This window comes from Betta splendens, chromosome 22, assembly GCF_900634795.4.
Source record: "Betta splendens chromosome 22, fBetSpl5.4, whole genome shotgun sequence".
Classification (NCBI taxonomy): domain Eukaryota; kingdom Metazoa; phylum Chordata; class Actinopteri; order Anabantiformes; family Osphronemidae; genus Betta; species Betta splendens.
The window spans coordinates 5,158,098-5,182,930 of record NC_040900.2 but is presented as its reverse complement, the minus strand read 5'-3'; the positions used below and the strand labels follow the sequence as shown (position 1 = coordinate 5,182,930).

Here is a 24,833-nt window from a genome sequence, read left to right as displayed (position 1 = left end):
GACAGAAAATCTGAGAATCAGAATATTTATTAATGACTTGCACATTGAAAGCCCAAATTCTTTTATCATTATGAAAGCCTTAAAGGACAAAACACAAAGCATGTGACGTATCATATTGAACATTTACCTGACATTACTACAGACACTTTTACTTCTATCTGGCTTAATTCCATCTAAAATCCTACCTTTTCCTTCTTAAAAACACTTCCTTCCTACCTTTTCATCTTAATGTCTCTTCTCTTTATTCTCCATCTGACAACATTCCTTTTCCCTTCCAAACACTTACAAAAAACTAACCGTGGTTACACATGTTGATTTCTGCTCTATAACTATGTTAGGCTACATTTCAAACAGTGGTTAATAGGGAATGAGTGTAAGAAGTATGGTTTATTATGAACACCCTCAGGTCCTCGTGAACTGCCATTTACTCTGTGCACAGGATGGCAACTCCACGTTCATAGAAGCTATGTGGATCTTCCTTGGTGGCAATGTCGAAGTCAACAGTGAAGATGAGGTCGGACCTGGTGAAGTTCAGGTAAACTGGAAGAGTCACCTGAGGGGGGAGAAAAGACGTTTAACAGCCAAGAGAAATGCAGAATTCTACTGGCTCTATATCATCTAACAAGATTAATCATTAGACCAAGGTTAAGCCTCCAGATTCTTACCATGTGTCTCTTCTCGGCATTGCTTTGCTTGATCCAGCGGAGCTGAGTGAGCGGCAGCTCAGTGGAGATGGACGCAGACAGAGACAACTTGTTGTTGGCACAAGTAGCTCCCTGTAGTTTCAGACCTGGAAAAACATTTTGCATTAAAAACATTAAACTACAGTATTAGAGGAGCCTTGCCCAACATATCCTTTTATTTTACTTCGGTATACATCTTATATGTAGTTTAGAGGTTGTGTGTGTCCTTGTTAAAACAGCAGTTTGTTCCTTTATTCTGTCTGCCCAACCTTTGATTCCAAAGCTGCAAGCATCCAGAGAAGCACCCTGGGCGTTGGTGACATTCACTTCCAGGCACAGCTCTTCCAGAGACCAGCTGTTGGCCTGGGCCACATACTGGCGGGTTGCCGTGATGTAAGCCTCTGGAACAAACAGGCTGCCCAGACAAACATGGATGTTCTGGAGACAAGACAAGACGAACACGGGTCAAAAAAGTACAGAGCGAGTCGCTGTTATATAAGCCAGCATTTAACCAAAATACCTTCAGTTCCTTAGCCCCCCCACTGGCGGCCGCCTGGGAGATCTGCTGCAGCTGTTTGATCCGCTCACTAAAGTCTGCCACCCACTGGATCACAGTCATCGACACTGGAACTGTGTAACGACACCAGCTGCGAGGGAGAATTCCTGCAGATAAAGTTCATAGGTATTAGTTGTTGTAGTATTCAAAAGCATTCTTTTTATAAAAAAAACAGAACAAAATGCTGTAAACATTCCAGCATAAAGTAGAGAAAATGTACCTTTAACAAGATCACTGATCAGGGTACGCAGGTAGTTGGTCTGCTTCTTCTTGCCCTCACACACTTGCACCACATCAGACAGATCCTGACGGACCTCCTGCAACATCTTGCCACCCATCTTCACCTCGCGCTCAAAGAAGCGGAACAGTGGGTCCTGGTGTTGTGTGTTTAGACAAAGATGACATTTTAGAAATATCCAACAACTAAAACTGAAACCTCACTTAAAAAAAGAAATAACGAAAAAAACAAACTATCAGCTTTTAGTTCAGGAATTCCCAGGAATCTTTTAGTCTCAGAGGCTGCTTACCCACCACTTTTCATCATCTCAGTTCTGCCTTTACCTTGATGTTCTCCACTGTGCGTTTAAGTGGATTGACTGTTTGGGGCATGAGCTGCAGCCAGTTGCAGGCAGTGGTGTGGAGGGTTCTCATCCAGGCTGGCTGTGCATCGGATGTGGACGAGGTGCGCTCCTTCTTCTCTGTCTCATAGGCAAGGTCATCCTCATCCTCCAACATCTGCATTTTCAGCATCTTACCCATCATGTCAGTGCCTGTGCAGCCCAGCGAAGGGAGCAGGTAAGCAGGCGATGGGTGTGGGGGAGGCAGAAGACAAGGCCATGGTGGGGAGGTAGGGGAAACAAAATTAATATTGGAAGAACGAAACAAACAGCTTACTTTAGGAAAGTGCAAGTGTGACGAGGGTTTGTTTTAAAAAAAGACAAACAAATAAGGTCTAGACAGGGTAAGACAAGAAACAAATTTAACATTGAACATATCCCCAAGTGGACATATTAGCTGCATTCTTGTGTGGCTGGTCCTGTCAAAAATGAAAGTAAATATCACATGGTGTTGGGGTTTGAGGGAGGAACCAAGGAAGGAAAGTGGGCACAAAGGAGAGGGGATTGTGGAGGGTTGTCCAAGGGGACCGATGCGCCAGAGGTGGAATAGTAGGTTTGGGAATGAAGTGGACAAATCAGGGAGGGAGGATATGGTGATGGACATAAGGGAATCAATGATCTGTACTTTGGATGGGAATGGGATGGTTTCTCAGCAAAGCGACATGATGGCTGTGAAATACAGCTGCTGGAGGGTGAGGTGACCCCACACACACACACACACACACACACAAACAATCCCCTCCTTTGGACGGAGCACCTTGAAACATATGATGGCTACAAAGCTACATAGATATTACAGCTACTAAATACATGGACAAAAATAAACCCTCACGAAAAAATGAGATCAACAGTGGGAACAATCCTAAGGGTACTCTTTGCCACCACATCTAGTGTTCTACCTAAAGACGACAAAAAAAAAAAAAACCATCCAACCAACAACCAACCACCAACAATTTACTGACACCCTGTGAAAGTAAGAGTTAAGATGCTAGAAGAAAAAAGAGACAGAGTTTGTTCTATACTCTTGATATACAATATATCATCAACAGAGGGGCACAGGAAAAAATCTGGGTGTATTTGTCGTTCTGGTTATTGTGATAGACAACAGAAATGCCTGGTTGCAGCCTACCCTGAGTGGTGAGCAGAACCTTCTCAGCATTGCTAGGTAACCCGAGCCAGGATGGAGTCTGAGTGTCTGGAAGCATCTCTACCCAATGCATAAACTCCTCACGACTGTAACAAAACATACTTACAATCAAACATAACTGATCACAGAAGACTCTATTTATAGATTAAAATAAAAAATTCAGACACTACTGACCGAATGCCGTCAGGCATCTTAATGTCCTTGTGTCCATCAACCTTGAGAGCCAGTTTGAACTCGCTGTCGAAGCTTCCCTTCGTGAAGATGCGATCCAAGAAGGTGTTGAGCAAACGCTGATCAAACTCATTGTCAATGCGCCCACCATAGATGGACTGGGCCATCAGGGTCTTCAGAGCTGCCCACGGGATCTTGTCTGGTGCAATGTTCTGTCGGCCCTGTGGGCGTGTACAGAAGTGAAGTTTGGCACCGTTATTGATGATCATACAGCTTTTGAAGACATATTTATAACGTTTAGGATTTTTTTAATAGGCTCCAACCTTAGCAGTGTCATCAAGCCAAGTGTCAACTGTGTCACAGGCAGAGCGGAGGTCTGATTCTCCAAACTCATACTTTTTGGACCAGCCCAGTGGAGCATAGCGAAGACGCTCCTGGATCACAGCATGGAACCAGGCCAACAGGAAGTAGAGACGAGCGCGCTCGTTGGGAGCCTGTGCAAACATTCACATACCAGATGAGTTGGATCTGCGCAGACCAGGACTGATGCTGATAAATGTTTAATTTAGGCTTTTAGGTGAGAGCTTACGCCACCTTGCACATGCGAGCCACAGGGATGCTGCTGAAGGTCCTGAGCATGTTGGCCTTGACACCGGGAGGAGGCTCAAACACAAAGATACGTCCAGCACGAAGCAGATTCACTGGCACCTGACAAAACAAACACTAGAGCTTAGAAACCATTTCATAGCCACTGGAATCTTTTGTAATCGTCAAATGGACAAATAGTTTTTACAAGTGGCTTACCTTGGGGTTGATCTCCATTGTCAGGAAGAGCCTGAAGCTGGCGTGAGGCTGCATCGAGTGCAGTTTCTTCTCCAGCTGCATTAGCCACCCAGGGGCCAAGTGGACATTCTCCAACATCACCCACCTGCAGGTTAAAAACACAAAACAATAAAAATACAAAAAATAAAAACTGTAGATTCAAACTCTAACTTGTAACTTTCACTCACCTGCCGGATTTGACAGCAGTATTGATGTCTCTGTCTGCCTTATTGAAGCCCTCAGCTGAACCTGTAGACAGTACAAGAACATTGCCATTTAGATTATATTCACTTAGATTGAAGGGCTCATGTCGATACAAAACAGTATCTACCAATTCCTTACCAATAGAGATGGAGGTGATTTGTTTGTTTTGCTCAGCTGCCAGATCTCTGACGAGCCCGCTGGCATCGTACCCTGGTACAGAGCACATCAACACTGGAGTGCTGGGCTTCACCTACAGACAGAGAGAGAGCAAGCCACATTCATGTAAGTTATGAAATCTATTCCAGTGACAAAACTTTTCAAACAAACTTTCTCACCTCATTATCTACAATATTAGCCAGGTCAAGAGGCTGCTCAATAATGTTCATGAATGCCTCTCCCAGAACCTTTGATACGAAAATGTGCGACATGGCCAGCAGACGGTCAGGACGGAAGGCCTGAATCAGCAGCATCTGATGAACTGCCTGGCCAATAGGAGCTGAGAAAGAAGTGTAATGGGTAACGGTCATCATCAATATAGATTGGAGATTTATTTTGAATAATAAACTCCTAAACTACTCACTTGACTGCTTCTCCTCTGACCACAGATAAGGAACAGCCAGCTCTGGAGTGTTGCTCTCAATCCACATGAAGAATTGCTGTAGATTTAAAAGAAAGAAAGCCTTTATTGGTCATCATCACATATATTACAATGTACAACAAAATTGGTCTTCTGCATTTAACCCATTCCCTGGGGGAGCAGTGGGCTGCCATGCAAGGTGCCTGGTGAGCTAGTGAGAAGTAATGCTCTACCCACTGAGCTACCAGCTTCAAAAAAAAGGTACCATCATCTCGAACAAAGTTGTTTAGTTGTTTTTAACAAACAAACCTATTTAGATTTTAAAAACTGTTTAAATGTCAGGGTGTACCAGCAAGCTAAAAGGGTCTGTCCATCCTCACCTCATCCGCCTCAACTTTAGCTACCAAGTCTTTGAATGCCGGAAGGCGGTTGAGCCGGACCATGGCTTCACTCTGATCAGTTGTCAGACCCTTCACTTTGGGCAGTGAGGTTCCAGTCAGAACAATCTCTTTGCCACGTAGGAAGTGCTGAAACTCTGCATCATACGAGGGCTCACTGCAAAGTGGATTGAAATGCAGTTAATCCACAACAAGTGATGATGATCGTCACATTGATTGTAGTATTTCATTTGTACAACACTGTTGATTTACCTTGTCATGCCCTTCAGGCTGATCTTGGCCAGCAGCATGGCAAAAGTGATGTGGTCTTGGTGCAGCATGCCTCTAGCTACTCTGTTGAACGCCACCTACAATCAAAGCAAAAGGTAAAAATCTCTCTACAAGTGTCATACTACCAACAGTCAAAGTTGCCTGGTTTTAGCTCATACCTGGAAGAGGTCCTTGGTGATGACAGCGAGTCTCTGCGAATGATCACTGATGCTCTTGAGGTTGGGATTCTCATACAGGACAGTGTGGTAGGTGTCCAGGAAAAAGTGGAGAGAGTACTGGTACAGGAAATGCATCTGGAACGAGATTTTAGAAAACTCTAAGGTTAATGTGCCTGTGTGGACAATAAAGTCATGGACAACAGATCAGCATAAGGCCTGTTACAGTAACTAAAGGATGATAATGCTGGTGGTATCCTGACCTGATTCAGAGCCTCCATAGTGAAGTAGATGCTACTGCAGGCAGAAGACAAAGACAGGTACTGCTGTGACACCGCCTCCACCTCAGCCATGACAATATCCGTCTCCTCCACCTTCCTCGTCACTTCGGCCGCCTCCTTCTTCAAATTCTCCAGCGTAGTGATGATGGTGTCGTCGTCAAGGATACGGCCCTTAACCTCATTGAGGGCCTGCAGCAGAGATTTTTCAAGCTGGCGTAGACGCAGCTGGAACTCACCTGAGAGACAGAAGGGGTGTTACATTAGAGCAGGGTTACTGAGAGTTCCTGCCAGTGTTGATCATTCCGCAATTTCCCCTGTCATCCTGTCAGCATGTCTTCTACTTTTGTCTCACCCTGTAGTTTGAGGAGGTCAGATCGCTTCTCATCTACATCAGGCCTCTCAGCCTTAAGGACCTCGTTGAGACACTGGCTCTGCAGACTGCTGCGTGTCACGGTGAAGTTGACAAATGTCACACGAGAACACAAGTCTGGGGGGAACTCCACCTGCATGAGATGCCACATCACATGGGTTGTTGTTTGTGGTAAACAATGGCGTATCATAAAAAAGTCTGCATTTGGTTGAGTATTTTTGTTAATGGATTATAATTTGTTTTACACCATGAACGTTTTTTTTTTTTTAAACAAGCCTCACCGTTGGGTCTCGTGTGGAGAGGAAGATGACAAATGAAGGGGACAGATCAATGTCCTGGTCTCCCAGAGTGATGAGGACACGTCCTCCAGTCCTACGGACCTCTCTGTTCAGCACTGGGTTGAGGATGGGGTCATAACTTTCAACATCCTTGTGAGGAAAACAACAAATTAATTAATTCTTTTGAACAAACACGTCACTTATACACACACACAAAGTTGTAAATAAGCCAAACTTACCTGGACCAGCAGTGGGTTTCCAAAACGCAAAGCACTTTCCAGGTTCTTCCTGAAGGCATCGTCCAGGAAACTGGTCCGGGTGATCTTACGGTCTTTGTACTCATTCATTATAAACTCTGTAGCTTGGCCTGATGGGTCGATAATAAGCGGGTACCTAGAAAAAGATAAATATGGCTGTATAAGTCACTTAAGGTTCTTGAAAGTTTAGGAAGCCCTAAAACATTTTGCAGCAATAAAGAGTTAAGGTACAGACCTGTTGAACCTCTTGAGCATGATGGCATTCTCAGTACAGAGGTCATCCGCTGGGAGAGAGTTGGCTTGCCAACGAAGCCTCTCGTCAGCATTGGACAGATACTCAGTTCTGGCAATATCGGTTCGGAACTAAAAGGGATAATTTTACATCATCACATTAAGCAAGAGTTGTGTAAAGGAATACAAAAATCAAAATAATAATTTGAAAGTAAACTTACAGGACCCTTTTGGCATAAAAGTCTGAGCTTTAAGTACCTGAATGTTGGCCTGCTGCAGGTGGTGAGACCAGGTAGTGAACAGGTTCTGTCTCATCTGTTGTTCAAAGTATCCAGCGTATGTGATGAAAGCTGCAGAGAGCAGACAGTCTCCAGCAATGGTGGACATCTGGTTCTTGAAGGTCTCGCTCGTCTTCTCCCAGCGCTCTCTTTCAGCTGACAGACTCTTCAGCAGGGCGGTGCTACGATTTACCTACAGGAAACACCAGAATTTGGGGTAAATAAAGTTGAACATGTTTGATTACGACCACGAAACAGGCACGGCTTGCTTGAAGACTTACCTTAGCCTCAACTGCAGCCAAGTCGGCCTTGATGGCCTGGGCTTCAGAGATGAGAACGGCGTACTCCTCCTTGTAGCGAGCAATGCTGGCCTCGAGGTCTCTGATCATCTGCTCCACCTCCTCTGCCTTTGTCTTGTTGTCTTTGGCATCGTCCTCCAGCTTCTGCAGTTCATTACGCAGAGGCTCCACACGCTTCAGCATGTCAGCGTAATTGAGCTAATAAAAGAACACAGTAATATGTTAAGAGTTTTATTTTTTTAACTAATTAACCTTTTGCCTTTTGTTTGGATTTTCCTACCTGAGCAATGGCCCATTTCACCATAGGCCCACAGGCCAGTGAGGCTCTGTTGACCTGGTCATAGTTGTAGCTTGGGTTTGAGAGGTAGTTCTTCTTCATTTTCTCACGAATGGAGTCACTGCATAATGTAGAAAGCATTAAGTGGGTCAGACTACACCAGCAGCTTAAACATTCAAGTTTTTTAATGTGACAAATCAGAGGAATTTAGAAATCAAACAAATGGATTTTGCACAGGATCAATTATGTTAAGTTGGGAAAGGGAGGTAATTTGTACTATTTATAAAAAAAAAAAATAAAAAAATCATGAAAAAAAGGACCACAGGATAGGGATAAGTTCACGTTAAATAAAACTAAACATTTTTTTTCTGGAAAAAAATCTGTTTAGATTAATAATCACAGGTGCCATTTGATTAATATGCCGATTGAATAGTATTCACGCTTCCATTATATGAAGCCTAAATAAACCGTGACACCAGTACCTCATATCCTCAGAAGAAAAGTTGACTATGCTGCTGATGAAATTGTCCCTGATAATAACTTGTCTGATTTTTTTCCAGTCATTGGTCTCCTCGCCCAGCATAAGGCAGATAGACTCCAGGGCCAGTTTGACTGCAGCTGGAGGATTGGTCATAGCCCGCACTTCTACTAGGTGCTGCCGCTTAATAGAGCTCACCGCTAGTTAGGTGGGAGAAGGAAGTAGGTTTGATAGAAATGAACAATAAGACAGGTTGGAAGCAAGGGGAGAGTTTAGGCCATGAAGTGGAGAAAATGGAGAAAGAGACAGAGAACGCTTCAGTGAACAGTTTCAGAATACACAGTTATTTCACCTGATCTCTTCAGCAGAAAAGTTAACAATGGTGGGAATGAAGTTTTCTCTCATGATGACGGATCGGATCTGCTTCCAGTCAGTTGTGCTCTCTCCCAGGAGCAAGCAGATGGACTCTAGAGCAAGCTTCACAGCCGCAGGTGGATTGGCCATTGAACGCACCTCCACCAAGTGCTGCTTCTTAATGGACTTAACGGCTACACGCATCAGATGAACAAGGAGTGATTATGAAAGGGAAGGGGAAGTGATGGAGGATGCAAGTAAAGATTAACTTGTTAAAAATAATCCTTTTGAAAGAAATGAGCATTTAAAACATTGGTATCAAACTATTAATAATTTATGATAACTGATCGATTTCTATCTTGGTACAATATTGTGCACTGCCACCGTCCCAGGGTCAAGAAAGATGTGAGTAAATAAACCACTGTACCATTCTGAGCCTCAATAACAGCAGGTTCCACCTGGTCCAGGTCCTGTTGGACTCTCAGCTGTTTGTCTTTGATCACCTCCTGCTGCTTGTACACTGCTTCCTGGATCTCCTGGCTCATCACCTGAAATTACATTAAGAATGCCTTTATTAGTCCCACAGCGGGGAAATAGCAGTACAGTTAACAAATTTTTAAAGATATAAAGTGATTACAGCTGTAAATACTGCTTACGATACTTCGCATCATCAGACTGTTATCTTCCAGGACAAACCTTTTTCTTTTCAGCCTCCTGTTGGTCTTTAACCATCTTCTTCAGCTTGTCGTTGGCTGCTGCATTCTTTGCCTCTAACTCCTGGCTCTTGATTCTCAGGTCACGACGAAGCTCCTCCACCTTAAATGGAGGTACAGGCGGGGAGTTAAACAAGACTAAACACAAACGAACAAATTATATTGGGGACCCCAATCATTGGCAAAAATGCATGCAAGTATGATAAATGAAGTAAACTAAATTATTTTACTTGGTCAACAGTCTCCTTGATCTTGCGGAGACCAACGTTGAGGTGCATCTGCTGCTCCTCCAACTCACTGCGCTTCTCATTGAACAGGTTGGCGTACTGGTTAATAAAGTCCAGATAGTGGCGAGGAGTAATGGCCATTGTGTGACCACCTCGCTTGGCCAGACGGTTGTTAGCCTGTTAATTCCACAAGCGTATTAGTAAATGATAGTTATCTGAATATGTCCTTTCTGCTAAATCAGTCTTTAACCGCAACTGTAATGATTATTACCTGGTGAAGTGTCTGGTGTACAAACACGCAGCCGTTGACAATAGCTTCACGGTGAGATGGGGGCTGGGGCAGTTTATCGTAGACGATGGGCATGTAATCTGGCACCTTGTAGTTTGGTTTCTCCAGATCCATCTTGCTGGTAAACTCCTTACCCACCTGATAAAGTGCCTCTGTGGACCAGTCTCCAAACCAGTTCAGCACACACCTGGAATAGTGGAGAGATTAAAAATAAGGAACTTCATAAATCCCTAATTTTTCTTAATTTCATCAACATATGAGTTTTTATAATCTCTTTGCACCTGTTGAAGAGGGCAGGAGATGTGGCAGCCCTGTCCTTCAGGCCTTCTGATGAGGGATTCATAGTAAAAACCACATGAAGGTTTCTGATGACCTGACTAGTAAACCACTTGTACAGTTCCTCATGTGTGTCAAGCATCAGGCCCTCTTTCTGGGCTCCCTCTTTACACTGTGTCATCAGGGTGGCATACTCGTCACCCTCAAACAGGCCGGGAACCTATTTGGCAAAAGTTACATGCAGAACAGGCTCCAGTGAGTAAAGAAACCCACAACAATGTCTGTTGCTTTACAACACACCCCAGTGCCAGAATGCTACCTCTCCATTGGCCAGAAGTGTGTTCATTCTCTCAAGGAAACCAGAATCCAGCACATTGGACTCATCCATAATGAACGCAATCTTCTCATTTTTGCAACCAGAGCGACGCAACACTGTACGGAGGTCCTCATCGAAGTCCTCTCCAGTGTACTTCCTGTGCACCTGAAAGCACATATACACCACATAAATGTAACAAACGTGCAAATATTTGGATAAATGTGGGTACAAACATTTATGTGCGTTTTATCAACCTTGATCTGGTAGACACTTAGTCCATTCATCCAGGCTACGAAGCGAGACAGAGTTGTTTTTCCTGCTCCGCTGACACCAATCAAAAGGAGATGGCCCTGAGGCTGACGGAAGATTCTAAAGAAAAACATACACTTAAAAATCATCTCAGAACCCATCTTTGGGAGTTATGTAAATGTTTAAAAAGCATACAAGCTTACCGGTCAATCCTGAGGACGTGGTCAAGCACCTCATTGAACAGCACCAGTGGGACATCCAGCTCTTCTTCATAGAAAACCTTCAGACGGGCCTTGACATAGTCCCTCAACTCCTCCTGTTCCACTGGGATGTAGTCCTTCACCCATAAACAAGACACTCAGTAAAAATGGAAAATAAAGTGCGGAAGGTATTTCAGTAGCGTCACAGCACATGTTGCTAGTTCACCTTGGAGAGCCAGTTGCTGTACAGGATAGGTCTGTTCAGAGCCTTCTCTTTATCGATGTTAGGGAAGTGCTTAAGAGCAACCATGTCAATGTTCTCATCTGTCCACCTTCTTTCTTCATCCCCAACCAGCCTGAAATATCATTTAATTAAATCACATTTAAAATCACTTTTGAAGTTACTGTGCAAAATAGTTGTCAAATACAAACATTGTAGGGCTGTGGTTATATTTAGTTACTACTTATACTATCAGGCCATAGTAGACATACAAGTAATGTAGCTATGATAAAACTAACCTATCCTGGAAGAGACGGAGTGCCTCATGGGCCCAGATTCGAATGAGCCCCTCAACAGGCAGAGTCTCAAGAGGCCGCAGAGCCTCAAAGATTCCTCTCACCCAGCGGGTCATCTCTCTGGGAGAGTAGATGTAATGGGGTTGGGTGTCCTGGGTGAAGCGCTCCTGGACGTAAGAATTAGACAATGATTAGGCAAAAATCTGGAAATTAGATGAATAAAATTCTCTTTAGTTTACACTCTAGTTTTTTCTTTACCTGAGACATTGTGTAAAACTCCACCATAGCAGCAGTAAGAGGCTCAGCATACGTCCGCAAAGAGGGGATGAGGCGCAGCATGGCACGGTTAAATGTTCCATAAATCTGGGTGAGAGAGGCTGGTCCTGGATAGTCCACATACACCACCGGGACGTGACGCAGGAATCTAAAAGCGCAAGGAACACAGCGTCACCGTTAAGATTTGCCTATGACCTGTATATGAATATTTCTTTGTATTTAGATGTGCATATGTACCTGTGAGTGAGAGGCTTTCTGCCGGGGTCAGTGGGAGGATTACAAGCTCCAACAAACTGGATCCTCTCCAGTTTGACCCAAGTCTGGTCTGAGGTTCGATAGAAGCCTCCATGTTCCACCATCTGCAAAACAAAAGAACATTTTAACATGTAATAAATTGCACTACACTAACAAATTACTTAACTCCAGCCATCCCACCTGTCTGAGGAAGGAGATGACTCTCTGTGTGCCGTATTTGTCCATATCCGGCAGATTGATTTCATCACAGAACAACACCAACCACTTGCCCAGCTGGACGGGAGCGAGGACCACACCATTGGGGGTGCGCCGATACTCACAGTAGTGATCAAAGGTCTTCAGCAGCAGCTCTGGGGTTGTGGCACTGGAGAAGTTCAGACCCACAACCTAGTAAGAAGAAATTGGTAAATGTGTTAATTAAATATATTGTCAAATTACAAAACCCACCCTTGTTCTCATGGTAATTTGCAATTAGGTTTTTTATAAACAGTCTTACCTCCATATCAGGCAAGGCCCTGAGAGCACTGAACAAGGTCATAGTTTTTCCAGAGCCTGGAGGTCCACACAGCACCAGTGGTTTATGCTCTGCCAGCCAGGTGTAAAGCAAGGCCTCATGGCGAACGGTGTCCAGGGTGGGAACCACAACATCAGGGGAGGCCACCTTGTGGGTCTCAACTTCAATCTGTGGCACCTTACCCTGCCATGATTGCCATTCACCGGAGATGCAAACCTAACCAAAGGCAAGATTTTGGAAATTAACTGCATAAAGAAATTTTCAGTGCATATACAGAAAATAAACAAAAAAAAACAGCAGAGGCTATACCTCATAGTCAATGATAGGGACATTAGGAGCGGAGGGGAGAGGTACAGTGGTGATGCGGCGAATGTATTCCCCAAGCTCAGCCCTCATCTTCAGTCGGCCGTCACCAGAGAAGGACCAGAGCACGGCGTAGATCAGGTATCTCTGTAGAACAACATGAAAACAGTTGAATAACAAGCAGTAATAGCACGAACGCAAACAGCAAGAGAAAGCAGAGCCTTACCTGCATGTATCTCTCCAGCTGATCAATTGGCATTGGGAAATCAGGGTGGTTGTTGTTGTAGAGTGCCACATTACGACAGGCCTGGTGCAGCATTGAGAACAGTGAACCCAAGCAGCGCAGGCGAGTGAAGTCCATGATGTGCTCCATCTTGGATGCGTGCTCCAAGGCCTTGATCACCAGACCTGTGGAGGTGAAGTAAGGCTGCAGGATACCTGCTGCATCTCGCTGAATCTAGAAAAACAGCAGCAGGGTCATCATTAAAGAAATGTTTGACAGCTCAGGTACTTTTTGATTTTGTAACTTCCATTTACCTGCAGCATTGGTGACGCAGCCTCCTCTTCGTCTTCTGTGCCCTTCCTCTTACGCTGAGCTTCATCCTCTCCCTCATCCAATGGAATGCTACGAATGCGAGCCAGGAAGTTGTTGAAGATCATATCGGTGCTGAGGACGTCCTCACTAAACCAGACCATGCCACAGCGAGACACGGTGGCCAGGGTGGCATATTTCAGGTCCTGCACCTCAAACATCACACGCACCTGTAGCGGGACAAAGAAACGCAGGGTAAACAAACCACCTCTCCATTAACTAAAAGGCAACTGTGGTTGGATTTGTGTGCTTTTACATTTGGTGGCAAGCTGAGACGCTCTCCGTTGGGCAGGGTGAGCAGCTTGTTGTCATCCAGGACCGAGTTGAGATTTTCAACCCACTCAGGGTCAACATCACCATCAAAGATGATCCACTGACGCTTCTGCAGCTCACCGCGGACGTTGTCGATGATCCTAGAATTCAAATAATTTTTGTTCATATTAAAATGAAGTCCCATTGCAGAAACCATTGAGCAAATTGAGTCAAAAGAACCTACTTCCTGAGGATGTGTGTGAATAAGCCATCTGTCCATTCACGAGTGTTGGGATCCAAGGTTCCATACAGGTGGTCCTTGCTGATTGCCTTGGGGTCAATGATGTGTGCCACTCCCTCAACCCCCTCAAGCCTCTCCAGGGCCTTGAGCAGCACCCTCCATGCCATGGTCTTCCCACTACCAGAGGGACCCACCATCATCAGACCGTGGTTGATCTGTGTGATCTGGTACAGCTGGAGCACCTGGTAAAGGTTCAAAGACAAAGTGTCAGTAAATTAAACATTTTTAGTTCAGCCATTGAACAAACATTTTTAAAAGCTATTAAATATATTAAAACTTTTTGGTTACATACCTTCTCCACCCACATGCTGCCCACATCATCACCATCTCCGTAGGTGAGGTACATCTCTGCACAGACCTTCTTCAGCTCCTCTCTCAGAGCAGTCATCTCTCCTCGCAGGTACTGGACTCCAGGGAAGACATCTGACAGCAGGCTGAACAGCAGAGGTATGTCTTCTGCCACCAGCTTGGGAACCATTGTTTCACACACGCTCTGGATCAGGATCTAAAAGGATCAGAAGTTAATAGAAAACACGATCTGAAACAACCATAGACACTCTTCAGACAGCAAAAAGTCCATATTCAAACAAATATCAAACTTTATTCATAACCTTACATACCTCCTGTTCAGGAAGGTTCTCTGCAATGTCATTCTCATCAACAACCTCTCCACGCTCAAGCTTTTCCTTTTTGATCTTCTGAATGCGCTCACGTTTGACATTGCCAGCACTAATCAGCACACTCTTGAGAGCTCTCAGGCCGAAATCATAGTGACTCTGAGATGACAGCTGCTCATCACACAACCTGAAAAAGGGCAAATACTTAACTCAGGGAAAAAAAACTTAATTTTTATTCAGTTCAGCAAAAACATACTTGAAGAAAGGCACAATCTTCTTGGCGAGGATCTCAGCTGTGCGGAAACCTTGAGAGTAAAGCATGACCTGTGCAATGAGCTGACGGTCGGGCTTTGTCATGGCCAGGCTGCGGAACAGCTTCTTCAGATTGTCAGGCAGGTTGGAACGGCCAGCATAGCCAGGGTTCATGGTGATGAAGATGGCCATGTCTGGGCTTACTTTCACCTGCTTGTTCAGGAGCTCTGTAGTGACAGGTACACCTAAAAGAGGGAAAGACCAGAGGTTTATTTACAGTAAACTCTCCATGTAGAATAAGGTCAGAGGTATTTGCTCAGAAACCTATTACGAGATGCAGATGCAAGCGTGGAGCTCAACTCACTTCGATCTCTGTTGGGGTTGCTATGCTCTCTCAAGGCCACCTGGATGTACTGGACCTGCTGCGAGACAGCTGAAAGCATTCTCTCTTCCAGTCGATTGAACTCATCAAAGCAGCCCCAGGCTCCGACCTGACACAAGCCCACGAAGATACGACCCATGGCCTATGAAGAAAATAAAATGATGATTAATAAAAGCTTTCGACAAAATATCAGATCCAAGTTGAAAGAATGAATAACTTTGTCTTTTACCTAATTTATAGGGAAGATAAAGAATCAAAAAGATCTCATGTACCTGGAAGTCGAACGTCTCATCACAGTTGAAGACCAGGACAAAGCGGCCAAGCTGGTGCCCAAGTGCTTTCACTGACTCAGTCTTTCCTGTGCCAGCGGGACCTTGATAACAAGTGAAAATTTAGCAAACAGGCATCTTAAACTTTGCCTAAAAGAAAACTGCATTGCACAAATTTCTATTCTGTACCAAATGGTGATCCTCCAAGACGGGCCTCCAGAGCCTGAGTCATGGTCAAATAGCAGCGGTCGGTCAGAGGCGTCTGGACAAGCTTGTCCTGGACACCCAAGTACTCAAAGCCATAGTTGAACTTGGCATTGGCCATCTGAATAGACAGCTGTTGCAACACATCTGTCTGCTTGGGATCAAAGTAGAAGCGCATCTGGCTAAGCCATTCAAATGACTTGGGGTTGTCAATCTTGTTCTTGATGAGGGTCCTGGTCACATCACGCTGGTGCACCAGCTCTGTGATCTAAAATGAAGGATAACAAGAATAAGTTTTTCCCACACGCTAACGTTATTTTAAAAATGGGTGGTAGAAAAATCCAACTCACGAGATGCTCCAGTTTCCTCCTGCGAAGTGGCGGCTGCTCCATCAGCACAGTGTCAGCCAACATGTTGAGTGTGGCCTCCACGTTTGACAGTACTCCTTGCATGGATTTCATGTCTCCGCCACCAGCAATTGTGGTCAGTGCAGACTCGATGTTCTCAGACCAGGCAATCTGGGTGGAGAGGACTACAAGCTGGGCCTGTGCACATAGGATAAATACACTGATTAGTTTTCCAGTTTTGCGTGTATATAATGTATAGTGAAATGTAGTAATATCGAAAATCCTTTAAATGCTAACCTGGTAACGATCAATCCAGTCGATGTACTGGCTCAGGTCAAGGGCTGTGCCCTTGTTGAAAGCTGTGACCTCTGTGACAGACTCCGCTAGCAGCTTGGCCAGGGTCACTCTCATCTCCTTCTCCACCAGTGTCAGCCACTCATTGATCTTGGGATGCTCTGTGATGGAAACCGGCGTCTTATAAATAATCTCCTCACCCTCACGGGAGGAGATTCCCAGCACTTCAGTGTTGTCCTCATTAAGCAGGATGCTGGAGACACCGGCAAACATCTTTTTGAAGTGTTTCTGCAACTTGGCCACATTCTTGCTGTTGCCAATAATCTCAAGCAAGTCCTCGTCTCCAACAAAGTAAAACCTGTTGAAAAAAAAAGAACAAAAAAAATGAGTAAACAAATTTCTTTTTCAGACAGTTGGTTCAGCATCGTTTTGCTTTTCTACTTATTCTGCCTTGGTCAGTTTATGACCTGGGGAAGGAGGACCTCTCTCTTTCCAGGTATTCTCCAAGAGCTTTCTGGATTTTTCCTAGGAGGTCAGCCAAACGCTCCAGGGACCGCTGGACTCCTTGTATGTTCAGGACGTCCATTACCAATGGTGATTTTGTCACCTTCTTCATCAGTGCCAAGAACTCGGTGCTGATACTATTAAGTAATAATACAGAGATTACATTGTTATTACAGAAGCAAATGTTATAGATGGCATTTATAAAACGCCATGAGAAAACTGATAAACATATGCTGGATTAAGATTAAATATCTGTGTTTTACCTCTGGAACCTCTGTGTTTCCACAGGCAGCAGGTGTTTGATGTCAGCACTGCCTGTGAAGATGCCTTCCAGGTAGACCCAGCGGCGCTGGACATCAATCCAAACATCAAACAAAGCCATGATGCGATTCAGTTTATCCTCCCAGCTCAGGGCATCTTCCTCAAACACCTGGAAGAAAAAGAAAATAATATAAACTGTTGTGATGCAGTTCTGGAAAATTTCCAGTAAAAAGAACATGAAAACCTATCTTACCTTGTAGTAAGGTGACAACTTCATAGCAGATACGCTGTTGATGTGTTCTTTGACTTTGTTGAAGAGGTCGTCCCAGCCTCTAATCAGACGACACTTGTTCTGGTAATTGACCAGGTCAAGCTCATACGAGTTCCACACTTCACGAATCTGAGGACACAGAAAATAAATTGATCAGTCACATGCAATCGTTTGAATGAGAAGTTATTATAAAAAAATATTAATGCAACACCACTGCATAATTATCCCTCTTCACCTGTTTGAGAAACTCCTCCAGGGCCATCTCTCCTTGTGCCACCAGCAGAACATCCTTCACCACCATCTCATTTTTCTGCAGATCCACATCCCAGATCTGACCCAGGGTCAGCTCTGACAGCACCCAGTTCACATGCAATCGTTTCATCAGTTGCTTCCAGTGGCGGTCCTTTAGAGCCTCTGATTTCAGCTCAATCACCAACATGTTGACCTGGTGAAGGGAATTTATGAAGAAATTCATAATTTTAATATTGTCTCATTAGGCAATATTTTATGCTCTTAAAAGTACAAAAGAATGTCCAACCTTCAAGTATCCTTTAAGCATTCTCTGAACATACTCATAGGATGCATACTGTCTAAGTCTTGCTTGGAAATTCTTTAGCTGGTTCAGAAGAGCATCCAAACTCTGACGAAGCTGTAAACAAAAAAACAACAAAACTATAGATTTCCACTAATATAAAACATATAAACAAAGATTATAAAGCCTAATGTGTATATCTCACCTTGCGTGGCTGTACAGACACCCACGGCTGCTCTTTCATCTGGTCGATTTGCTCCCAGATCTTTGACAGCTCAGACCACACCTCCTTCAGGTCATGTAGCTCCTCTAGAGCCACCTACAAATAACACACATGCATATTAGGGCCTAATCTGATCTTCAGTTTGAGAACTTGTAAATAAATGTATGTGCAAAAATTACCTGCACTCTTTCTTCACTGCCACTCAGCAGGCCAGTATCAGTGAGCTCCAGGGCCTCTTTAGCACGAGCACACTTCTCCCTTTCAACCTTCAAACGGCCAAAATTGCCTTCATATATAGTCAGGGACTGAAGGGCTTCTTCTGGACGAAGGTTGCCCTGATGGGAAAAAGGGACATTGCAAATAGTTCTATAAATCATTTAAGTGAATTAAATTCATATTTTATTAATGTCAATTGAATTGAAGTTCCAAAAAGAAAAAAAAAATAATTTGACATGAATAAGAACAGTTTCGCTTACAGCAACTGGTTTTGTCTTCTCCCAGTCATTGAGCAAGTCAGTGGTGCGGTTTTCCACAGCTTTGTCCTCCTGAACAATCTTCATCTGCAAATTGGCCACCTGCTGCTGGATAGCAGTGTCTTTGCGCTTCATTATGTCACTGAAGGCACCCCATTCTCCTTCAATGTTGTCAATGTAGAGCCAAGATGGTGGAAACTGGAATCTCTGCTTCTCCAGCAAACGTTGTCCGTTACGGAACAACTACAAGTTAAAAAGCACACATTATGGTTAGAGCCAACTGTACCTAAAGCTAGCAGACAAAACAAAGAATTATTCATTTTAAGGATACTTACATCCACATTTTTCTCAAACTGTTTGATTTTGCGCTTCAGAGTTTGGACATATGTAATAAAGTTGACTGCATCTGAGGTGCTAGCTGTATCCACAGAATGTTGCTCCAGATCTTGGCGGGACTAGACAGAGTGAAGAGAAAAATAAATTGATTACAACAGAAATGTAATTTAAAGTAATATTCTTATTTGGTGCCACTATTAACTACCTTAGAGATTTGAGCATGGAAGTCCTGCATGTTCTGGCCGAGCATCTGTCCAAACTTGCTGAGGACTTCTTTGTGCCACGAGTCATATTTTAAATTAACCTTGGACTGGACCTGTAGTGAGGCACAAATACAAACATACATTTATTAAAAGTCTCCTGGAAAAAAAAAACAATATAAAAAGAACCCTAATACAGAAACCGGTAGTGATTTAATTTATCGTTACCTTTCCGTAGTCGATGACCACAGGTCCAAACTCTTTCCTTGTTTCTGCATTGTCAAAGGTTCCACGTGCTTTACGGATCTGGACCAAAAGGGCCTGCCACTTAGTGAGGTCTTCACCCAGACGGTTGTAGATGTTCTCAGCTTGCATGTCCCACAGGCACTGGTACTGCAGCCATACCTACAGAAGGTAAAAAAAATTAAAGTGTGTAAGGACAAAAACTAGGAGGTAAAACAGACATTTTATTATGTGGGTTCAACACCATTAGCAATAACCCTACACCAACATTTGATCAGTGTTAAAATAAAGTAGAGCTTACCTTAACATACTGCTCCACCTCACCGACAATGTCTTCAACTGCATTGTAAGCCTCCTCTAAAGCTGCGGGGCCATCTGGCATTCTTGTCAAAGCATTTCGGTAGAACTTCTCCTCCTCCGACAGCTCGTAGTGGACACCCACCTGTTGAGGAACAACAGACTCTCTTAGAAAAAGCGATCAGAGTAGTGGAATAAAAAAAAGCAACCCCAACTTGATCCCTTGGCCCGGTATGTAAGATAAACATTTGTCCTACCTGGTACCTCTGGCTCTGGATCCTGGGGAGGGAAAGGATAACCATCTTCCAGGCGAACATCTCCTGGTAGAGCTTGTAACGGCAATCTTCAATTGGTGGGTTCAGGTAGATGACCTGGTTAGTAATCCTCAGCTCATGGACAACATTCTAGAGAAAAAAAAAACGTAAAAGAACATTCAGCACCAATATGACAGTCAAATAAGTAATAAGCAGTACAGTTTATACCTTGATCTTAGGTTCGCCTCCAGGTTTGTGGCTCATTTGTGGAGCCTCTGTGTCCATGTCGACATCAGCTTTGTCTTCTACCTGACCACGAAGCACCTGGGTCCAGGCCTTAAGGCCAGCCTGCAGACGCACTCCAAGGATGCGTTCAATCTGACCAAAAAAAAACAAAAAAAAGAACAGCATAAAAATAAGCATCCCTTAAATGAAAACAACATTTTGTTTCAGGCTTTACTGCTACTTATCTACGGTACCAACCTCAATGTCAAGCTTGTTAACCCAGATGGGGAGGTTTGAGTAGGAATGCAGATTGAGGTCATCCACAGCCTTCTGGACTCGGTTGAGGATGTCGGAGAAGGTCTTGTGGTCAAACATGCAAGTATCAAGGGAGCGGACCTCCAGATCTATTTTCTCCTCAATCAGCAAGAGGTCATCCACCTAAAAACAAAACAAAAAAAAAATCATATTTGCATATAATGAGTTTCATGCAAGTCTAAAATTATACAGGGTGCGCACTACTGAATGGAAACAATGCCTCCACACTGACCTTCTCCTGGAAGTTGAAGACAGTCTCAGCCAGCCTCTGCACATAAGGATCCAGCTTGTATGACTCCCAGACCAGAGTGATGCCTTCGGTAATAAGGGCCTGAACCTCTTTCTTGAGCCCAGCCACTAGCAGAGAGATAGAGGACCGTTCCTCCACCTTTTCACAAGTACGCTCATAGGTGCGAACACTCTCAATCAAAGAGATGGCAAATGGGTACAGCTGGTTAGCTTGGTGGGCTTTGTTGACAATGGCCAAGGGAACACGGAAACTCAACCACTTAAGATTGCGGACCTCTTTGGACAAGGTGATGATCTCTGGCAGGAAGTTGACTTTAAGCTTAAGCATGTTTCCAGTACGTCCTCGGGCACGAGTATTCTCAATGGTGAAGATGCGACCGGATACACCAAGGTTGCGCTGTTGAACCTGATTAACAATAAAACAAAGAGAGCAATTTTTAAAAAATTCAAAGACTAAAAAACAGAAAAGTTTACAATATTTGAAAACACTACTGCTTTAGTAACATACCTTGCGAGCCCAGTCATCAAATATTTCTTGAGTGTTGAGTTTGGCCCTGAAGCTATCGCCATCTTGCTTGAGCTTCAGCCCCTCCACATGATTCTCCCAGCCTTTTCCCAGAACATCCTCCACTCTCTTCATGTAGGCAGTCAGCTGACGGTCAATCTGCTTGGCCCAGATGATGGATCCAGAGACGGGTGGCAGGTCACGGACGTGGCTCATCTTACAGGCCTGACTCTGAGGATACTGCACTTTGAACTTGTCGTGCAGTGACTCGATGTCATCTTTCACACGCTGGATGAGCTGCGTTTGATATTCCCGAATAGCACCGCGAATGTGGGGGCGCACAAACAGGGCGTTGAATCGGGAGAAGATGCGGAACATTTCATTTGCGTTCTTGGCGGTTCCCAGCTGATCACGCAGGCGAGCGGTGATGCGGGTCTCCACGCGGTCAATGCGCTCATCGTAGCGCTTCATGGCAGCTTCCCAGGCCTCCATGCCTTCCTTTGACACATCCAGACCATCAACCTCTTTCACGTTCTCATATGCCAGGTTGACCTCCTCAATAGCATTGGCATCGGCGGCATCAAGGAGAACTCCAGCAACCTTCATGTCTTGAGGCTCAACTGTCTCCCCTGGGGCATGCTGCGGCACAGCAGAAACCTGGGGACAAATAATTTACAATTTTTTAATCAAGTGCAAATAAAAACATTTAATAAATAGAGGAACGCTAAAATAACTATGATTTAATACTGGAGGTCTCAGTAGATTATTTTTACCTGAGGTCTCAACACACGGACAATGACAGCTCTCAGTTGCTCATGCTGCCTTCTGAAACGTCTCATGTGGTCGAGACGGGATTGAAGCTTCCTGTGGGCGGGACTCAGACGCCACACCATTTTCAGGTTCTCCTCTCTCTTTCTCTTCACAATGTCCCTTAGAAGCACCTGGAGCTTTTCATACTCATCCTCCCAAGTCTGGAACACTTCAAAGCATGCTACCATCACCTGCACACAAGATATCAAAAGACAGGACAAGGAAAACATAACTAAGTATATCCTTAAGGAGATCAGAGAGTAGTTTTAGGTTATTAGTAGAAAAACAACATCACAGACCTTTTCGAATTCTTCATAAGCAACATGCATGAGCTTTCTGGTGCCCAATACTTTGAGGAGTTGGGAGCTCAAATCCCTGGAGATGGCCTCTACTAAACGCAGTGCTCTCTGGATAGGATACTTGGTGTTCCTAATCTTTTTCAGGTGAGTGAAAATGGCCATAAGAGCCTGGCGAATTTTATCAAGTTCCGAGGCAGAGAGCAGGTCATTGAGAGGAAAGTCCTTCATTAAAGGATTATAGTCATTGACTGTTTCCACAGCCTGCTTCAAACCTGTGGCGAGTAGAGAATGGGTTAAAATTTAACAGATAGAAGTAAAAGGATGAGTCTCTGACCGATATTACTCACCGGTGTCCGTGTCAAAGCTCACAGTGGCATGGAAACGTTTGCCATGTTTGAGGATGTCCAGTGTGAGCAGAACCTCAGGGCTCTCTCTCTTCTCCTGGATCCTGTTAAGGGCTCTTTCCAGATTCAGCCAGAAACTGATCTCCTGCAAGGCTGTGCCTGAAGCTGGGTCACGGTCTAACTTTGTCACCTGATACCAGAGTGGATAAAATAGACAAGACAATAATGTTTCCTACATACCTGATTTTATGTCAAGTCACATTACTGTTGTGGTTAACTTTGAAACAGAAATAAAGGAATGCCTCTTACCTTTTGGATTTCCCTGATCCAGCGGTTGACTCCAGACTGCAGCTGGTTCAGGAACGTTGGGTCCTCCACTTTGTCACCAAAGTCTGTGACTTTGGGCTTTTCTCCACGCTCATAGCACTGCTTTGCAATGTTTGTGATGATGGGATGGATAAGCAGGCTAATCTCAGGAATCTCAATGTTCTGTTGCAGGTGGAGAAGGCCCATCTCCAGCTCGGCGATCTTTTTCTCAACAGAGGGAGCCATTTTATCCCCATCCCTAAGCAAACAATGGTCATGATATTAGGGCTTTGGGTAACGCTTACAGTGTCATAGTAACTGCTGAATGCTGAAATTATTAAAAAACATAAAATTACCTGTCTGCCTTGCCAGACTCGCGGATATAAGACTTGAAGAAAGGTGCCACAGCATTGCTGATGAAAGAGTGAAGGGTCTCATAGGGAGAATCCTCACTCAGCGTCAGAACTCGAACTTGGGTCGATATGGGCTTGTCTGCATCAATGACTCCGGTCCTCTTGATCAAAGCCAAGCTACAGGAAAACATAGTAAATAAGAAACATAGACGTGAATAACCAAATAAAATTTTTCCTAACTTCATTGATAGAATTACATGCTATAGGACTGTACAAAAGACCACCTATTGTATTCACCTGTTAGATTTGATCCCATAATGTATATCGATGCTGATGTTATAGGTTATGCACTCTTTCTCCTCCTCGCCTTCATCTCCAACATCCTCTGTGTGAACAAAAAAAAATAAATGTAATTATATATATGTATTATCTGTGGATAATGGAGCCATATACTTGCAGGATGACTGTGCAATCAGACAGCCAGTCTGCTTATATCCATTTATGTCTCCACCTTTTTTTTTCTTTAAGTGATGTCACTGCCAGCATCAGCACTAACCTCTGCACTGCATCATTACCATTTGTAGTGCAAGTATATGCACAGGCTGAGACAGTGAGTCATAGGCTGATCATGTGCACCATCAAGAGATCAGGTTCAGCATTATTTAAAGCAAGCGGTTCCTGGAGGAGTTGTCCTGAGGAAACTTAAAATAATGCTTTCATTGATACAACCTGGCTCACATGATTATGCTGGCAGGATCTTCCTTAGTAGCAAGTGGCCATTAACGGTCCCCACCCAGTGTGGCGTAGTTACAATACAAGTTACAGTGGATGAGGACAACAAGCTACATTAGTAATGCTACCAAACGTTAGCTTGTAAAAAACATAAATTCAAGTCTTGCTATTTAATTAATAACTTAAATTGCTAAAGCTTCGTTTCGGGGTATGCGACATCTAAAATGACTGGTGTAGGATAACTAGCATACTAGCTAGCTAACGGTGCACGCGCACCTTTCAGCGCACTCCTCTCGACCAGGATGGTGTGGACCTGGGGATCCGCCAGGAACTTTCTCATCTGCTCCACGGCGCTCTTCTCCTCCACGGCGGTCTCCAGAGAGGCCGGGGCCTCGCCGCCATCTTCCAGGAGGAGCGGTACCAGCTTCCGAATGTGCTTCTGCAGCACCGAGGTGTCGGCGACCGTCTGAACGGCCGACACCTCCATGGTGCCGGAGTTTTCCTCCGTCCCCCCGCCGTCAGACATCGCTGGAAGCGGTCGGAGACGACTGGTGTCGGTTTGACGACGAACAAAGAAACGAGACTAAGCGTAAGAGCTGCTGCCTTTTCCCAATGAGCTGGTCAGAGGCCGACTGCGACTGTCAAAACGCCGCAACTGTGGCAGTCAGATTTATTCGCGCAATGGATTGTGGTAGTTGTCGTTCAATGGATGCGTATCACATTGGGCTATACACAACTACAACTACAATGCCCA

General features: G+C 44.4%; 1 protein-coding gene across 2 annotated transcripts; it reads right to left on the bottom strand.

The window, feature by feature from the left end:
• Window positions 1–9: 9 nt before the first annotated feature.
• Window positions 10–24,746, bottom strand: dync1h1 (dynein, cytoplasmic 1, heavy chain 1). Of its 2 annotated transcripts, none has more exons than XM_029138533.2 (78): window positions 24,356–24,746; window positions 23,645–23,732; window positions 23,351–23,524; window positions 22,998–23,253; window positions 22,692–22,878; window positions 22,345–22,616; window positions 22,009–22,236; window positions 21,239–21,892; window positions 20,714–21,136; window positions 20,425–20,604; window positions 20,170–20,319; window positions 19,945–20,091; window positions 19,692–19,832; window positions 19,376–19,552; window positions 19,153–19,263; window positions 18,947–19,066; window positions 18,615–18,854; window positions 18,318–18,473; window positions 18,121–18,234; window positions 17,922–18,032; window positions 17,619–17,828; window positions 17,366–17,512; window positions 17,115–17,281; window positions 16,815–16,988; window positions 16,351–16,705; window positions 16,057–16,251; window positions 15,692–15,974; window positions 15,506–15,606; window positions 15,216–15,375; window positions 14,856–15,096; window positions 14,603–14,786; window positions 14,275–14,487; window positions 13,926–14,164; window positions 13,686–13,842; window positions 13,375–13,599; window positions 13,064–13,294; window positions 12,844–12,984; window positions 12,517–12,750; window positions 12,201–12,407; window positions 12,003–12,124; window positions 11,748–11,913; window positions 11,493–11,656; window positions 11,200–11,329; window positions 10,977–11,110; window positions 10,779–10,893; window positions 10,528–10,689; window positions 10,214–10,428; window positions 9,915–10,119; window positions 9,647–9,820; window positions 9,400–9,519; window positions 9,131–9,251; window positions 8,702–8,897; window positions 7,875–7,992; window positions 7,577–7,792; window positions 7,276–7,488; window positions 7,022–7,149; window positions 6,769–6,922; window positions 6,533–6,679; window positions 6,234–6,384; window positions 5,864–6,117; window positions 5,604–5,738; window positions 5,428–5,522; window positions 5,158–5,332; window positions 4,781–4,856; window positions 4,536–4,696; window positions 4,339–4,450; window positions 4,185–4,245; window positions 3,979–4,102; window positions 3,769–3,882; window positions 3,498–3,668; window positions 3,178–3,395; window positions 2,986–3,089; window positions 1,801–2,009; window positions 1,460–1,613; window positions 1,204–1,346; window positions 953–1,121; window positions 666–790; window positions 10–553 (listed from the first exon to the last, which is right to left on the bottom strand). In XM_029138533.2, the coding sequence occupies exons 1-78, from the start codon at window positions 24,603–24,605 to the stop codon at window positions 425–427; spliced, it is 13,923 nt and encodes a 4,640-aa protein (XP_028994366.1). In that variant the 5' UTR covers window positions 24,606–24,746; the 3' UTR covers window positions 10–424. The 2 variants fall into 2 exon arrangements, with proteins under 2 accessions (XP_028994366.1, XP_028994367.1); XM_029138534.3 differs by lacking the exon at window positions 8,702–8,897 and adding an exon at window positions 8,354–8,549.
• Window positions 24,747–24,833: the final 87 nt, after the last annotated feature.

Coding starts and splice junctions, on each gene's coding strand:
- dync1h1 (XM_029138533.2), bottom strand. CDS start 24,605: ATGTCTGACGGCGGGGGGACGGAGGAAAACTCCGGCACCATGGAGGTG. Junction 23,254..23,350: donor GAGTCTGGCAAGGCAGACAG/GTAATTTTATGT, acceptor TTGTTTGCTTAG/GGATGGGGATAAAATGGCTC. Junction 4,246..4,338: donor AATCACCTCCATCTCTATTG/GTAAGGAATTGG, acceptor TACTGTCTACAG/GTTCAGCTGAGGGCTTCAAT.